General features: G+C 42.4%; 1 protein-coding gene across 5 annotated transcripts in view; it reads right to left on the bottom strand.

Moving 5' to 3' along the window:
- The window catches only part of myo18ab (myosin XVIIIA b), a 197,988-nt gene that overhangs the window by 100,875 nt on the left and 78,622 nt on the right, over positions 1-18,491 (bottom strand). For all 5 annotated transcript variants that reach the window (XM_077610588.1, XM_077610591.1, XM_077610590.1 and 2 more), the window contains 4 exons: positions 18,329-18,491; positions 17,256-17,342; positions 15,641-15,782; positions 5,327-5,486 (listed from right to left, as the gene is read on the bottom strand). The exon at positions 18,329-18,491 is cut by the window's right edge and continues 30 nt beyond it. In XM_077610588.1, the coding sequence (XP_077466714.1) occupies positions 5,327-5,486; positions 15,641-15,782; positions 17,256-17,342; positions 18,329-18,491 (552 nt within the window). The remainder of the gene's footprint in view (positions 1-5,326; positions 5,487-15,640; positions 15,783-17,255; positions 17,343-18,328) is intronic.

Below are 18,491 nucleotides of genomic sequence, written 5' to 3'. Positions count from 1 at the left end.
TATTGCCAGCCCTCGTTACCTCAGCAGAGCTCGGAACTTCTGTTGGGGACCCGGACCACCCTGGTCACGACCTGTTCCAGCTGCTTCCCTCTGGCAGGCGCTACCGGTCTCACAAGGCACGGACAAAGAGGCTTAAGGACAGCTTCTTTCCCACAGCCATCAGGATTCTAAACTGCAGTAGCACGACACACAATCCCCTCTGTGTAACAACTTCGGGGTGAGGAAAGATGAAGGACGTTGGGCGGCGATCTGCCTCCTGCTGGCTGACTAGGTAAGTAAGGAAGACAGTGGGAGATAAGTGATCCATTTTATTCTTTGTTGGCATCGGTGAGGCAAACCTTCACAGTCGCCGGGAGCTGGTTGCGCTCGGGAGGTGATGCGATGTATCCATCACGGCAGAATGCCAGCAAGTCTGAACTATCACTTGGTTGGGCTCTTGCCTGAGAATAGTGCACTTGTGGAGAAGCACCTTCAATTTCGTCATACGCAGCTGGGTATGATGACAATTAGGCTTTTGTCTAGTCAATGATGATGACAAGCCTAAGTCTGATTTTATTTATTTATTTAACTCTAACTTTGCGGTAACACAACACACATTCCCTTCTGAGGTAATCTGAAAAGATCTTTGGGTGGTGATCTGCCTCCTACTAGCTGACTGAAGGTAAGTGAAAGACAGTGAGAGGTAAGTGACCTGAACAGCAGAATGCCAAATTACAAGTCCGTAACTATCACTTATTTAGGTCTTTTGCTGAATAAACGCAGATTATGTAGAACCACCACCAATTTCGTCATACACAGTTTCTGGGTGTGATGACAAGTAGGCTTTTTTGTTGTTGATAATGACGACAGGGCCTATGTCCGATTATTATTATTATTATTAATATATATATATATATATATATATATATATATATATATATATATATATATATATATATATATATATATATATATATATATATATAATATATATATATAGTTCGCAGTCTACCTTTGAATGCTCCGTTGACGCCAACATCTAGCGGCAGGATTTCTTTTGTAAATACAGCCGAAATGACGGCGAGCACCAAATTAGTGTGCTCGCCGTCATACTGGGTGTATTGAAGAACTGGGTGTATTAAGAACTCTATATCCCAGCAGTCACTGCGCAGTACTTTATCTACAGGAAAATAGTAGAGTCGGGGGCTGCTTGCCGTAGTTGTCCTATCGACTGATTTATTTTATTTTATCGCGATAACAATTTTAGTATTGGTCCATATATAAAAGCGCAGTGGATTATAAGGCGCCCTGTCTATTTTGGAGAAAATTTTAGACTTTTATGTGCGCCTTATAGTCGTGAAAATACGGTATTTCAAAATCGAGGCTACTCGCGCCTGGCCAGTCAGAGCACGTTTAACTCGGTTTATACATCAGCGCCCTATTTAAGATGGCTGGCCTGCAGCTACAGTGGGGCAAATAAGTATTTAGTCAACCACCAATTGTGCAAATTATCCTACTTGAAAAGATTAGAGAGGCCTGTAATTGTCAACATGGGTAAACCTCAACCATGAGAGACAGAATGTGGAAAAAAAACTGAAAATCACATTGTTTTATTTTTAAAGAATTTATTTCCAAATTAGAGTGGAAAATAAGTATTTGGTCACCTACAAACAAGATTTCTGCCTGTCAAAGAGGTCTAACTTCTTCTAACGAGGCCTAACGAGGTCTACACTTGTTACCTGTATTAATAGCATCTGTTTTAACTCATTATCGGTAAAAAGACACTTGTCCACAACCTCAGTCGCTCACACACCAAACTCTACTATGGCTAAGACCAAAGAGCTGTGGAAGGACACCAGAGACAAAAATGTAGACCTGCGCCAGGCTGGCAAGAATTAATCTGCAATAGGTAAAACGCTTGGTGTATATAAATCAACTGTGGGAGCAATTATTAGAAAATGGAAGACATACAAGACCACTGATAATCTCCCTCGATCTGGGGCTCCATGCAAGATCACACCCCGTGGCGTCAAAATGATAACAAGAATGGTGAGCAAAAATCCCAGAACCACACGGGGGGACCTTGTGAATGACCTACAGAAAGCTGGAACCACAGTAACAATGGCTACTATCAGTAACACAATAATCCGCCCGACTCAAATCCTGCAATGCCAGACGTGTCCCCCTGCTGAAGCCAGTACACATCCAGGCATGTCTACGGTTCGCTAGAGAGCATTTGGATGATCCAGAAGAGGACTGGGAGAATGTGTTATAGTCAGATGAAACCAAAATAGAACTTTTTGGTAGAAACACAGGTTCTCATGTTTGGAGGAGAAAGAATACTGAATTGCATCTGAAGAACACCATACCCATGTGAAGCATGGGGGTGGAAACATCATGCTTTGGGGCTGGTTTTCTGCAAAGGGACCAGGACGACTGATCTGTGTAAAGCAAAGAATCAATGGGGCCTTGTATCGAGAGATTTTGAGTGAAAATGTCCTTCCTTCAGCAAGGACATTGAAGATGAGACGTGGCTGGGTCTTTCAGCATGACAATGATCCCAAACACACAACCAGGGGAACCAAAGGAGTGGCTTCGTAAAAAGCATTTCAAGGTCCTGGAGTGGCCTAGCCAGTCTCCAGATCTCAACCCCATAGAAAATCTGTGGAGGGAGTTGAAAGTCCGTGTTGCCCAACGACAGCCCCAAAACATCACTGCTCTAGAGGAGATCTGCATGGAGGAATGGGCCAAAATACCAGCAAGTGTGTGAAAAGCTTGTGAAGAAAACGTTTGGCCTCCGTTATTGCCAACAAACAAAGGGAACATAAAGTATTAAGATACACTTTTGGTATTGACCAAATACTTATTTTCCACCATGATTTGCATATAAATTCTTTAAAAATCAAACTATGTGATTTTCTGTTTTTTTTCCCTCCACATTCTGTATCTCATGGTTGAGGTTTACCCATGTTGACAATTACAGGCCTTTCTAATCTTTTCAAGTAGAATAACTTGCACAATTGGTGGTTGACTAAATACTTATTTGCCCCACTGTAGGTAAGAAAGATGGATGTGCCCCGAGCGAGCAGTGACGTCAAAATAAATTTTGTGTAGCGTTTTATCTGTTTATCTTTTCTCAATTTTGAAATAAAAGAAAGTATCGGCCGAATTCCTGACGTCACGCGCCAACGCAATGGTGCCATCTTGAATTTGCAGGGGGTTTTGCAGGTTTTTAAGCACATATAAGCCGTACCATCGATTCAGTCAGCATTTTTTGTCCGACAAGTGACTTATATGCGAGTAAATACGGGAGTTTTCTGTGACATACCTACAATTTCAAAGTAAAAATAAATGTTTTTTGTCATTTCAACACAAAGTACAATACGTGTCTAAATTATTTTGATAACATTGTCATGCTCTTGCTAATCAATAAGTATCAATAAGAGTATGCAAGTGCAAGGGAATCTAATGAAAAGAAAAAATATGACTAAAGCAGCACTTGATTTATTATCAGCGCTATTGAACATGTTATGTTCCAACACGGAGCTCCCATTGGTCAATGAAGCGCATTTGAGATAAGGTCGCGAACAAAGCGATGTGCCAAAGCGAGGCTCCCAATGGTTGATGTTGCGGTGCTCAAGGTAATTTCGCGAACATAGTGATTTGCCAATGCGAGGCTCCCATTGGTCGATGGAGCGGTGCCACTGTTATGTGGACCCATCAAAAGAGACATGTCTGGCTCACGAGCCATAGGTTTCCGACCCCTGCCCTAAGGGGTCACGACAACACACCTGCGTTTTCCGTTATATTTGACATCATCCCATGACTGCAGGCCAAGTCTTGCAAAATTTCAAAATTTATATCACCACATAAAAAAATACACCTGTAATATCAGTAACGTTATTATGTGGTACAGCCTTACATGACAGTCAAGAAAAAAACTTTACTCTTAACAAAATATTAAGTAGATAAGCCTGGGCAAAAAAACTGACTGCCTTTGGAATCAGCACGCCAATGTTGGTTTTAATCAGCATAAGAATATGGCTAAACATATACAAATCTCATCTCATTTTCTGAACCGCTCTATCCTCACTAGGCTTGAGGGACATATGCATAATATATACACATACACACATTGGATTGGATTGGATAACTTTATTCATCCCATATTCGGGAAATTTCATTGTGACAGCAGCAGAGGGTGATTAGACAGAACAACAAAGCAAAAGCACAAAGTACAAAGCAAATCAAAGTAAATGGGATCATTAATAATCACCAAATCAGATAATTAAGACAGAAAAGCAGCAAAAACACAAAACGAGCAAGAGTGGACGGAGCTACCACCGCCGGCTGCCACTTGAACGGTGCCATCTTAGTTGCGGTAGCTAAAACGGATACAGACTCAAAAAGACGTTGTAAAGTTGGACAAAAACTGGAACCACACACAGGAAGTCTTCCACAAGATGGGGAACTTCTGCAGACTGTGACCGAGGTAGAGAATATGCAGAGTCACTCTTCCAAGCTTATCCGCACAGTTCCTCAGTAGTCTGGAGCTGAAGACAACAGCAGCAGAGCAGGACTCTGCTTCTGGCCTGGTAAGCGCCGACAGCTCTTCCATCTTATCCCATGTTGGTCAGAAGCGTTGCTTCTTCTCCCGGCACTTTTGTCCAGCTCCGAATTTCCAGCGGGATTGAGGTGTTGCTCCTTCTGCTGCGTATTGTAACAGCTAGTCCCATGTGTGTGACAGCGTAGGCATAGCTGATGGTTCCAAAAAAGAAGTGGCAGAAAGAAGCCAGGCTAACAGAACAAACAAAGTTGTAAAAACATTAAAGTAAAAAGTATAAAGTACAAAGTAAAGTAAAAAGGAATGTATTAAGAAATATTAAAATGTAATTTAAAAAACAGATAGAAGGGCTGTAAAACACGAAAAACAAATAAGAGTGGACAGAGCTACTGCCACTGGCTTCCGCGTGACGGCGCCATCTTGGGGGGGAAAAAAACATGCACGCATCCCGAGCCTGCGTGGGTTTCCTACGGGTGTTCCGGTTTCCTACCACATTCCAAAGACATGCATGGTAGGCTGGTTGGACACTCTAAATTGCACCTAGGTATGAGTGTGAGTGTGAATAGTTGTCCGTCTTCTCGTGCGCTGCGATCGGCTGGCCACCGATTCAGGGTGTCCCCCTGCCCGAAAGTAAGCTGGGATAGGCTCCATCACCCCCACAACGGTTGTGAGGATAATGCGGTTCAGAAAATGAATGAATGAGTTTGCTAACAATGTGTAATATTGTGTGGAGAGTATGTTAATAAAGCAGTGGTGGTACAATTCATAAGAAAATGGTCTTACTTTTGGGAATCTTGCAGCAGACTAGCTGCATTCTGGGAAGCAGGGTTATGCTTAGCTTGGCTAAGCCAACCCTGGGTGTTGTACTCTACCCAGTCCGTTCCATGACTGTGTCCCAATAAAAAAAGGTGGGGCTTCCGTCCTCGCACCAGGAGATTGGCTCCTAAAATATAGTGTTTTCAAGGTCAAGGCCAACTTTTTGCCAATAATTAAAATTATACAGAAAAAGACAATATTCTGACTTTAATCTCAAGAGTTCTGACTTTGAAATCAGAATTCAGATTTTTAAGTCAGAATTCTGATTAAGGCGACTGTCTGTGGTTTGAGCCATCTGTTTAGTATCATCACTCAGATGAAACTCGTGTACCAACCTAAGCCTGGGTATAGGTCCACTGAAAAACACCAATTTTTAAACTTCAGACTTTGTTGATCATCTTAGTTAAGTGTTGGTTTAACAGCTCTGTTTTTGCTTCACAAAATCAAGGGCTCCGTGTGAACGATCAAAGCTTTTGGCCTTTGTTTACTCAGTGGCAATGTTCACAATATATTCTCTGAGATATCAGTGACCGCAGGGTTATTAAACCAACTTGCCTTGGTGTTGTATCCACAGCAAAGATCCCCACTATCAGAGGGCGGGGTCCTATGGATTTTACTTGTTTTGTACTCACATTGATCATTTATCTTGTTTGGATTATCACTCAATTTACTTAGATAATCACTTATAGTTGCCGTATTTTCACACTTAAAGGACGCACCGCCTGAAAGTTGCGGGTGTATTTTTTGTTTTTGGTCAATACAAAAGCTCCTTCGTTTCAAAGGACGCGCTGTAATGACTGTGCTAGCATTAAACACACGTTATGCGGGCTAGCATATCTTTTAAAAAAGGCAACAGGAGCAAAAATGAGTTGGATTTTGATTTATTGACGTAATGTGTATTCGCGAAAATATAACAAAGTATTCAAACATCTGCAAATCTGTCAAAGTCGTCATCTTCTGTTTCCGACTTAAAGAGTTCAGCTCAGTGGGGGAGTTCGCCAACAATGCTGGGTTCCATCTCATAGTCAGGATCAGAGATGTCGCCGTGGGGTTTCGTAATAGTGATTCCAGCTTTGAGGAAAGCTCAAACTACAGTGCTCGCTGGCCCTTTGGCCGAGGCATCGACAATCCATTCCAAATCGTCACGTAACCCGTGCAACGCTGCCTGCCCGTCTTTGTATGGAGGGTTAAAAGCACTAGGAACAAACGGAAGTAGAGTGCCTTGCCACTTGTCTGGGATGTATAATCAGATCACGCCTCTTTGTTCATGGCCCCGACTTACACTTACTCCCTAAAGCCGACAATCAAAGCCACAAAGACAAACCATTATCACATGGCCTGACGACGCTCTCCCCCAACTCCAAGACTGCTTTGAACAGACAGTGGGAAACTTTCCACCATCAGGACCTGGGAACCTTCACAGACAGAGTACTGTCTTACATCAAGTACTGCATGGTCACGGTCACTGTGGAGAAGACCATCCAGGCGTATCCAAACCGGAAACCGTGGATGAACAGCCAGGTCCGATCACTCCTCCTGGCCTGAGATGCAGCCTTCAGATCCGGTGACAGGGCAACTCTACAACGCATCTCGCGCCAACCCAAAGAGAGGCATTAAAGCTGCCAAAGCAGACTACAGGGGGAAGATAGAAGGGCAACTAGACGACCTCCGAACGACGGGGCAGGGCATACGGACCGTGACGAACTACAAGGACCGAGCTGCGACTCCTGCGGACTCAGATGCAGCACTCGCAGAGGATCTTTTTTGCCCGCTTTGAGTTGCAAGCCCACCACCCAGTCACACCACATAAACATCGAGTACATCCCGCACCAAGAAGCCCCACTCATTGTGGAGGTAGTGGATGTGAGACGTCTGCTCCGAGCAGTCAACCCTCGGAAGGCCACAGGACCGGATGGAATACCAGCCAAAGTACTTAAGGACTGTGCTGACCAACTAGCACCAGTCTTCACGGACATTTTCAACCTTTCACTGGAACAAGCCTCCGTCCCAGCCTGTCTGAAATCGCCCACTATCATGCCAGTACCCAAAAAGTCATCCGCTAACAATCTGGGCGACTACTGCCCAGTAACTCTCACACCAATCATCACGAAGTGCTTTGAAAAATTGTACTAAAACACATCAAAAGGGCGTCCCGGTAGAGCAAGTGGTTAGCGCGTCGGCCTCACAGCTCTGGGGTCCTGGGTTCAAGTCCAGATCGGTCCACCTGTGTGGAGTTTGCATGTTCTCTCCAGGCCTGCGTGGGTTTCCTTCGGGTACTCCGGTTTCCTCCCACATTCCAAAAACATGCACGGTAGGCTTGTTGGACATTCTAAATTGCCCCTAGCTATGTGTATGTGTGTGCATGGTTGTCCGTCTACTTGTGCCCGCAGCGAGTGTAAAGGTCACAGTTAGCGGCTAAGAGGGCACTTCCGTTAAACATTTCATAATAAGAGCAAAACATGGTCTGCAAGAAATGCAGGGTTCCGCGATTACCTTCGCATTTATTTTTCGGATTTTAAACAAAAATGTCTTTCGAGGTGATAGAAAATCTTTTTGATAAAGATTGATTTGGTAAAAGCTTTGGAATTGGGAATAGAGCAAATAGCAATTTTTGACCAATTTGTGGATTTCGAAGGGCTCTTAATTAAAGAGAACTAGTTTTTGGAGGATAAACGAAAATTAATACTGTTTTTGAATGGTTGGTTTGTTCAAAATACTTTAACATAAGAGATTGGCTGGTTAAAGAAAAAGGGATGGAAAATTTACCATATAATGGCATATTGGTGAAAATTTGTGGGTCCTTTATTAAACTTTGAAATTTGCAATTAGGAAATGCCTGGTAGAAGGTTGGTTTCTCTAATTTAATTATTGTAGGTTTGTAGGTTTTAGGTTATCACAATTGATCAACTACAGAAAATAGCTCTTATCTAAAGTAAACATCTTATGAGGTGATTCGCGAATAATATCTTAGGTATTGAGAGTTATTTGGTTGTTAAGGATATCAGACATGAAATTAACAATGCAGAAATGGCATGAGAAAATTCATGGCATTCATCCAAATAATTAGGTAAATTGTACCTGGCTGGGGTAGATAAAATAATTGATTTAGGATAGGCATAATTTCCCTGGGACTGAAGAAACATGGAGTGTTTTTCAAGTGCACAGAAGACATCCCCTGTTTGTCCTGAGCGGATGAAATATGCTTTGGCGTGGGTCATGTTGATGACTATTAGGATATCACGGACTGGATAAGCATTGATCAATTGATACAACCAAATGACGTTGCTTTCTATTGCTTTAAGGCAGGGGTCTCAAACTTGCGGCCCGCGGGCCAACTGCGGCCCGTGGGACGATAATTTGCGGCCCCCGTCTTAATATGAAAGATCAATTTATTTATTTTTAATTTTTTTTTTTTTTTTTTTTTTTTTTTTTTACCCCTTTCCCCATGATGGCGCCGTTTAAGTGGCAGCCAGTGGCAGTAGCTCTGTCCACTCATGTTTTTCTTGTTTTACAGCATGTTTTACATGAAAAATTAGAGGGAACATTGACATGCACCTGCTTGTGGCAGGTGTGATACTGGTGTGCCGATAGCGAGCAATGATGATGTCGTGACCGGATGATTCGCCTAAAGACGTTTCGCCGACGGACGTTTGACAGACGGACAGGTCGTACTAGTATTTGTTAGTTTAATGATTAAATACAAATACTAGTATTTGTATTTAATCATTAAACGCTGTTTTCAGCTGGATTTGACCGAATTTGAGAGCATTTTGAGCCGTTTGGCGAATGGACGTCTATAGACGTTTTTTCCTCCATCGCGATATCATCCAGTATTTGTATTTAATCATTAAATGCTGTTTTAGGATGGATTTGACCCGATTGCTGTCATTTTACGGCTCGGTTCTGCTACATCTGCCTGCCCAAGAGTGCTTATTCCCGGACTGCCATTGATGGTAGACGAACATTGATTTTTAATATAATTTGGACAACACCGGCGGCGGGCCGGATTAAAAATCCTAACGGGCCGTATATGGCCCGCGGGCCGAGGTTGAAAAACTTGTACACACACGATCCGGCGGGGCGAGCGTTCGAATCCCGTTTCGGCGAAACCTCCGTTCGGCCGAATGAACGTTCGGTGGAACGTCCATTCGGCGACCTGCCCGTCTGTCAAACGTCCGTCGGCGAAACGTCTTTAGGCGAATCATCCGAGTACCGATGATGTCGCTCACACTGGTACTCAGTGCGCTCAGGGAGGTTGTCTTTCTGCTCAGACCAACAAAAAATTAGAGGGAACTTTGGTTCGGAGCTGAATGAACCAATCACGGTGAGGTATACGGCTCTGGAGGGCGGGACATCGGCCGGGCTGTCCAGTGCCTCGCTCACTCACTCATTCATTCCTTCAATCAGCTGGGCGGAGGAGAAGCCGTGAGGCCGATCACTCCGCTCGGCGCGCACACTCCTCCGCTGCTCTCAGCATAGAACTGAATGAGGCGCTATGATCCGTGATCCAGCCTGTGTCAGTGTCTGTAGCCATCTCCGCGATTGAAACGGAGAGCGAAAGTGCACATGCGCCACAAACCCGCGCGACTGAATGTGAAAGATCAACGCGAGACTCATTCCAAGTGGAAAAACATATTACAGAGCCCCAGAGATGTCGCTTTCAAAGCCTGCCGTGAAGAGAAAGGTCGGTGATGAGCACAGACAGTTTCAAGAAAAGTGGGGAGTGCAATATTTCTTTGTTGAACACAGGGGCACCCCGACGTGTCTCATTTACACTGAAAAAGTTGCGGTGCACAAGGAATACAATTTGAAACGTAATTGTACTATGAGACATGCTGAGGAATACGAAAAATACCAGGGAGATGAGAGAGCCAACCAGGTTGCCAGTCTTAAAACACGTCTTCTGAGGCAACAGGATCTCTTCAAGAAGGCTACCAAAGACAGTAATGCAGCAGTCAAAGCTAGCTACGCCGTTTGTGAGTTGATTGATCCTGTGCTAAGTGATCCCAAATGGCTCATGGACTTGGCTTTTCTTGTTGATATCACACATGAGCTTAATGTACTGAACAAGAAGCTACAAGGCCAGGGGCAACTTGTCAGTGCTGCCTATGACAACGTGAGAGCATTCTGCACTAAACTTGTGTTATGGAAAGCCCAGCTCTCTCAGACAAACCTTTGCCATTTCCCAGCATGCAAGGCTCTCGTGGATGCAGGCACACCATTCAGTGGTGAGAAGTATGTTGAGGCCATTTCGAAGCTACAGGAGGAATTTGATCACAGATTTGCAGACTTCAAGACACACAAAGCCACATTTCAAATTTTTGCGGACCCCTTCTCCTTTGATGTGCAAGATGCCCCTCCTGAGCTTCAAATGGAGCTCATTGACCTGCAGTGCAACTCTGCACTCAAAGCCAAGTTCAGGGAGGTGAGTGGAGAAGCAGACAAGCTTGGGCAATTTTTGAGAGAGTTGACCCCCAGCTTCCCTGAACTTTCCCGAAGGTTCAAGCGGACCATGTGCCTTTTTGGGAGCACATACTTGTGTGAGAAGCTCTTCTCCACCTTGAACTTCAATAAGTCCAAGTACAGGTCCAGACTTACTGATGAGCATCTTCAAGCTCTACTGAGGGTCTCCACTGCTTCCTCCCTCAAGCCAAATGTGACTATGTGAGAAGAAGCGCTGCCAGGTCTCTAGCAGCAAGGAGTAGGCAAAAGAAGCCGTGTTCAGAATATTTCATGTTCAATGTTCCATTCAAGTTCAGAAAGTTAAAGGTTAAAGAGCTGTTAATACAGACATTTGAAACGGAATAAAAATAATTCATTTTCTCTACTTAGCCAGCCAGTGTATATCTACTGTATGCTCATTAGTATTATTTGGTTTTATATTACTGATTGATTTATTTTTTATTCATCTTTAAGTTAATTTATTTAATTCATTATTTTTTGTTAAAAAATAAAGATATTTGATAACGTTGGAAAGTTTTATCAGTGCTTTTCTTGTGGAAATCCTGATGCGGCCCAGTCTCACCCAGACTCGGCCTCTAGCGGCCCCCAGGTAAATTGAGTTCGAGACCCCTGCTTTAAGGGCATACAAATTAAGATAACTTTAGCTTACAATTTACAGCATTGCAATTATGGGGTTAATGCACCTAAATGTTACAGTGATAACGATTGGCAAGAACAAGCTGAGATAAGTGGGAAAAGGAAAAATTCTCCAAGTTCCAAAATCTGGCTAAGAGACATTATGTTCATTATGTCGCTTTGGGTTTGACAAAATCCGTTGGCGCATGAATTCTGGAATATTTGGAGAATGGGAATCCCATATCTACAACAAAATCGAGGGAAATTTGGAAATAGGCTCTGTTTGGCACTGGATGCCCAAAATCTGGTGGGGCCTTTCATGGTATGAAACAAGTGATCAAATTATGTTTATGTTAAAGAATAGCACCTCCAAATTATTAAATATTAACCTTTGAGTAATGCTTTAAGTAGGCAAACAGCTAAACTGATAGCATTAACAGAGGGTATAACTTAATGCAAGACATGGAGGTAAAAATGTTTTACAAGCGGTTAAAATACTTGAATGGGGGTGTGTTTCAATGTGTCACATTTTTTCCGTTGTTGCATTATTGGCAAACAGATACTTAATCACAGCCACTCGCATGGCAGTCGCTCATGCTGACTGACTAGGGCGACGAACGGCGGCAATTGAACTTCCAAAACAAATTTCTATTTGTAGATGTGTGGCACGCGAATATAATACATTAATTACCTAGTTCCTTCTGGAATTTTTATTGCTGATAGGGCAGCAAAATTGGGTGAACTACCAAGAAGCCCCACAGGGGATGGTGGTTTACGCCTGTGATGAAAATTTACGGGCCACTGATGAATGGGTAAAACACCCAAATTGAAAGTCGAGTGATTAACGCATCAACCTTGCGATTCGAGGATCTACTAATGAAAGCGGGGTGGATCCAGACCTTCCAGAGTGTGGAGTATTCCTGGTGTCCTCGAGAATTTATGGGTTTTCTCCGGGTACTCCAGTTTACTCCAACATGGATGCTAGACTTGTTGAACACTCTAAATTCCCCTGATTGTGAGTGCGAGCGTGGATGATTGTCTGTCTTTTTGTGTTTTTGATTGGCTGGCCACCAAGATATAATCTATCCATAAAATATCAAGGTGGAAAAAGATTTGGAAATTTGAAATTGATTTCTGAAATCGCCAATAACCTTTTCAGGGATGACGGCGGCAGATTAGGACAAAAACAAAAAGAAAGAAAAAGAATTTCGCCAAATGAAATTTTTGACGAGAATGTAGCAGCAGTACTACACATTTGAAATTTAACGTGGAGAAACAAATAATCTGCTCTGCAATGGGAAATTTGGGAACGCTTAGGGAAAAACAAAAACAAAAAACTTGTTTAGGTGGGCTGCCATTTTGAGTCATGAGAAATCCCATGTCTCAACAGGGGGAATGGTAGCCTTGGTACAACGGCACTACAAAACTTATGGATTTAATCTATATGCAAAGAATTTTTGCAGAGCATATTTGACAAGTGCTCGGCATAACCCCCAAGGGGGTATACGGCCAAAACGCGGGCAATTCCCAAAAGCTAGATATCCATTTCAAAGGATACATATGGATTTTATTGAGAATGTGTGGTACATAACAGCCCTAAGCAGGGATTTGGGAAGCCTTGCTGCAGAAACTGGTCAAGATTGGCAAGCTTGGATGACACGCGCGCGTGCAAAAGCCATAAGGCCTCTGATAAAATTAACCCCTACGGTTGGGGGATTGCAAATCGTTATTCAGACTGACAAATTAACTTGTGGAAAAGATCCTTGTTTGACATTTTTCCTAAGTCCATGGTCAGGTGGAGAAGACCCTTTTTAAAAATTTTATAATTGTGTCTCAACAACATTACCATGCCTATGGAGGCTGTGAGAAACACCCGGATATGCCATAGTAAAATTGAAATCTGAGATGACCAGGGATGATGAATTCATTTCTGCAACAGGGATTTCCCAAACGGGCAATAATTGGTTGCTGTTGATGGAAAATGTAGCTATTACTATAAATCAAACCTGCATAACATGTATGGGGCTCCGGCCTCTCTTACGAGGAGTACCCGCGCAAATTACTCCTGATTGTGTAAAGGAGATAATGATAAAAGAAGATGTAAGCCCCAATTGTGAGAAATGTATACCCTGTTACAAGACCAGCAAAGGAGAAACCTACTTTTCAACACATGTTGCCTTTTATCATTTTACCTGCTTAAACCTTACAGGGCATGGTCTGAAGCTGGGGGCGATAAATGAGACGTGGTGTGCCCACGTTCTAAAACAGACTACACCCCTGATACCACGTTCTGACCTATGGTGGTGGTGTGGTGGAAATAAATTATATGACTCCTGCCGAAACGCGGCAGGACTATGTGCCTTGGTCTCACTGCTCTTACCAGTGTCTGTTTTTCCATCTACAGTGGAGATACAATTGCCTGCTCAGAAATCCAGTGTGATGGCGGGTCCCTCCCGACGGCGTCGATCGGTATGGAGGGAAGGAGATTCAACATACATTGATGTGATTGGCGCCCCCGGGGCGTACCAGATGAGTATAAGCTGGCCAATTAGGTCCCAGTAGGTTGGGAGTCCATTTTTCTTCTAATAAACTCAAACAAAAATGTGGATAGGATAAATTACCTGCATTACAATGTCCAAAAACTTGGAAATTATACTGAAGAGGGATTTGTGGCAATAAAGGAACAACTGGCAGCCACTAGTCTGATGGCGTTCCAGGATCACATAGCGGTTGATATGCTTTTTGCGGAGCAAGGGGTGTGTGTGCAATGTTTGGAGATCAATGTTGCACCGTCATACCGAACAACACGTCACCCGGTGGGTCCCTCACCAAGGCCATTGATGGCCTGCAGACCCTAAACCGCAATATGAAAAAGCATTCTGGAGTAGAATTATCCGCCTGGACATTTGGGAAATACAAGGATTTGGCCCTATCTGTTGTGTTTTCAGTAGCCATTTTTGCTACGACCTTGACATTGTGTGGGTGTTGTCTTATCCCCTGCTTATGCTCTTTGCTAAGCCGACTTATAACCACTGCAATTGCCCCTACAAATTCTAAATTACACGAATTATAGCCTCTGCTTATGAAACGTACTGAAGAGAGCGGTGAATTCCATGAGTATGATAATTCCGAGAACGAATTGGGCGAAAATGATTATGTTCTTTCTTTTTCAGACCAGCTATGCGAGTAAGGAGTATGCGGGTAAAATTAAAGCAGCCAATGGACATTTCCCCCATTTGTATTTGCCATAAAATGAATTAATAGAATAAGCCAAAAGGAAGTTTTATTGAGGAGATCATGTGCAAACATATAATAACAGGGGGGAATGTTGGAGTTATTTTGGGTACTATTATACGTGTGCGTACAACGAAGAAATATTAATCATTATATGTATGTGTGGAATATTAATCATTATATGTATAAGTGCTTGAAAAACGCTTACTTTAAATGCTCACCGAAACAAACTCGAAGGTCACTCCCCACTGCAGCTGGCTCCGAGGACTGTTGATTGTTTTCTTTAACCCTGGCCTCTCACATGGATCCGAGGACTGTTGATTGTTTGACTTGGATTAAACCTCGACTTCTCACCCAGTCGCAAGTTCACAATGAAGATACGGGAAGGACTCTTGTTTTGACTTGGATCCTGCAGCAGATGGCGATTTCGAATCGACCTCCGAAAATACTCGCAATTGTTTTAAAATAGTGTTGCTCGGTTTACCTCTTATGCAATTGTTTTGAATAGATAACCTTAATTGTTTTGACTCTAATGCAACTAAATGGGCAGGAGAGGATTCGGTTCGTTAGAATCATCTGAGACGAGGACGAGTCAGGATCGATTCTCTTCTTCCAAGAAAAGATGGATATGCGTTCCGATGTCTTCCTTATATTAAAGTATATCTATTGGTGAACCTATCACAAATGAATAGGGATTTTTGGGATTAAAAAAGGTACAATTGCTGATAATGTGAAAAGTATTGTCACGCACAATGTGAGAAGAAATACATGAATTTTAAACCATGTAATTCAGAGATTAAAAAGATGACGTCTCCACACACTGAAAATTTAGGCTGTGCACTCCCAATACAAACAGCTGTTATTTAGCCAGACCTTTCTTGATTTTCTAGTGATTTTAAATTAAATAATCACTTTAATCTGTATAATGATTACGATGCTTAAATTGACAGTTGCACCAGAGCCACACACCTTTTCTTTCTCCCTGTGCAGAACCATAGTAGCTGAAAAGCCTCTCAAGCATAGTTTCCTCTGAACCCACAGGATTAACTGCCTCTTCTTCCATCAGCCACAGCAGGCCACGAGCTTCATCAGTCCTGGCGAGAGTGCGAACCTGAAATATTCAACATGGAAAATCTGATTTTATGAAAAAGATACAAAGGTTCTACACAAACTACAGGCAGGGAAAGCTATTATCAGATTTAAAAACATGGTGTAGGTATGCATTTTACAAAACAATATTGGTTGGACCCCAAAAAATGGCACCTGTAAAGGGACACGTTTACGAGGCAGAATGGAAGTGGGGGCTATCTGCTACACGGAGGAACATGGCAATTGAGCTGCAGCAACGCCTCTCAACATAAACAAGGTTTGCAAGTGAAGGAAGGTGGAAAATAAGCTTTTTAAGTAAAAAAGAGAAGGTGGAGTAAGGCGAGGTGGCCCAAATTGGAAGACGGACTCATCGAACTCAAAACAGAGGGATAAGCAACATTCGAAATACCGTGTTTTAACACCTATGGGGCGCACATTAAAAGTCTAAAATTTTCTCTAAAATGGTCGATGCGGCTTGTCTGCCCACTGAATTCAAATTTTGTATGGCCGTGATCGCTTGAGTGACTGGTTTTATTTCTTGCCGGCACGTATGTGTGTGCGCCTATGTGTGTGCGCCTATGTGTGTGCGCCTATGTGTGTGCGCCTATGTGTGTGCGCCTATGTGTGTGCGCCTATGTGTGTGCGCCTATGTGTGTGCGCCTATGTGTGTGCGCCTATGTGTGTGCGCCTGTGTGTGCGCCTATGTGTGTGCGCCCCTGTGTGCGCCTATGTGTGTGCGCCTATGTGTGTGCGCCTATGTGTGTGCGCCTATGTGTGTGCGCCTGTGTGTGCGCCTGTGTGTGTGCGCCTATGTGTGTGCGCCTGTGTGTGCGCCTGTGTGTGCGCCTATGTGTGTACCCATGTGTGTACCCATGTGTGTACCCATGTGTGTACCCATGATGGTACCCATGATGGTACCCATGTGTGTACCCATGTGTGTACCCATGTGTGTACCCATGTGTGTACCCATGTGTGCACCTATGTGTGCACCTGTGTGCATCTATGTATGCATCTATGTATGCATCTATGTATGCATCTATGTATGCATCTATGTATGCATCCATGTATGCATCCATGTATGCATCCATGTATGCATCCATGTATGCATCCATGTATGCATCCATGTATGCATCCATGTATGCATCTATGTATGCATCTATGTATGCATCTATGTATGCATCTATGTATGCATGTATCTATGTATGTATCTATGTATGTATCTATGTATGTATCTATGTATGTATCTATGTATGTATGTATCTATATATATATATATATATATATATATATACATACATAATTGCTTTAAGGCAATTAAACGGAAGGAGTTGTCTCACAAAAGTACAATTCATAATCTCTCATTTACAAAAAATAATGTAAAGAAGTGGGTGTGGCTTGTGTTATGATCACATTCATCTTCAGACTCAATCATTCAATTTCAGAAAAAATATGAGATTCCTTAAAAACGACACATGACGTTAAGGATTCTGCTTACCAGAGCTTGAGCTGACGCCTGGTCAATCGCTGCTACAGAGAATGAAGGACTGGACTCTATGTCATCTAAAGCAAGTTCTATGTTTTCCTAAATGCAGGAAGGAATAAGTTGGGGGATTAGTCATCTACACAAGTGTTTCCCAACCTTTTTTGAGCTGTGGCACACCAATTGCATTGAAACAATCTCAAGGCACAGCTATCTGAAAATCTTCTAATTTAAAACTTTGTCGCCTACATTAATATTATAAAGTCGTTCTCATCAAAGTTTTATTAACAGTGATTAAACAATCCCCCAAATTATTACAAAATTTAACGTCATTAAAGTTGATGTCAAAATAATTAATGCAACGTTTTTTTAACCTTATTTTAATTTTGGACTTTTTCTCCCAATATTACGCGAAAAAAGGAATGTGCTCACACAGACTTTACGTCACCAGAAGATGATAACCCTGAAACCAAACTACTTCCAGTTCAAGTAGCATAAAAACAAGAAAATTACTTAAATCTTGTATAGTTACGACTTTTTTTTCTCCCAATATTACTTCAACCACCTAACATTACGAGAAGAGTTGTTTTGTGCTCACACAGACTTAATGTCGACAAAAGTTGAAGCCCGGAAAACCAAAGAGCTTCTGGTTTACTTTACATAAAAATAAGCAACAAAATGACTTTAATCTTAAAATATTAAGATTTGAATCTTGTTATAGTACAATCTATGATTTCATATTTCAATTTTAACCTCGTAATAGTTAAACTTTAATTTCTTAATATTTATTACGATGTACACCTGAGCATCGCTGGTGTGCCGTGGCACACTGGTTGGGAAACACTGATCTACACTATAAGCAATAATTCACAAAAATAGTCAGTTAAGGTTTGCTGGATTGGGTTAAATGAACCTGATCAATGTAGGAAAAACATTTAGAAAGGATTTGAATACATGAGACATCTAAGAAGACACTGAAACTAAACTAGTCATAAATGTAAAAGTACATATTCATTTACTCCCTTGCTTTTATGATTATGTCCTGTTAATACAAATGTTTAGTTCTGTATTTGAAGGCCAGACAGCACCTCCTTGTATCGATCAATTTCTTGGACAAAGGTTCGTTCATGGAACAAGGTCTGAAGCCTCTCTTGGGTGTAGTTATGACAAAGCTCCTCAAATGTAGCTCCTCGATGATGCTGAGGAAGATGAGGATTCTGGAAACCTGGAGTGTCCACTATCAAAATGGAA

Source organism: Stigmatopora argus, chromosome 10, assembly GCF_051989625.1.
Source record: "Stigmatopora argus isolate UIUO_Sarg chromosome 10, RoL_Sarg_1.0, whole genome shotgun sequence".
NCBI lineage: Eukaryota > Metazoa > Chordata > Actinopteri > Syngnathiformes > Syngnathidae > Stigmatopora > Stigmatopora argus.
Note: the sequence above shows the minus strand (reverse complement) of the source record. Positions and strands in the feature narration are given on the sequence as shown.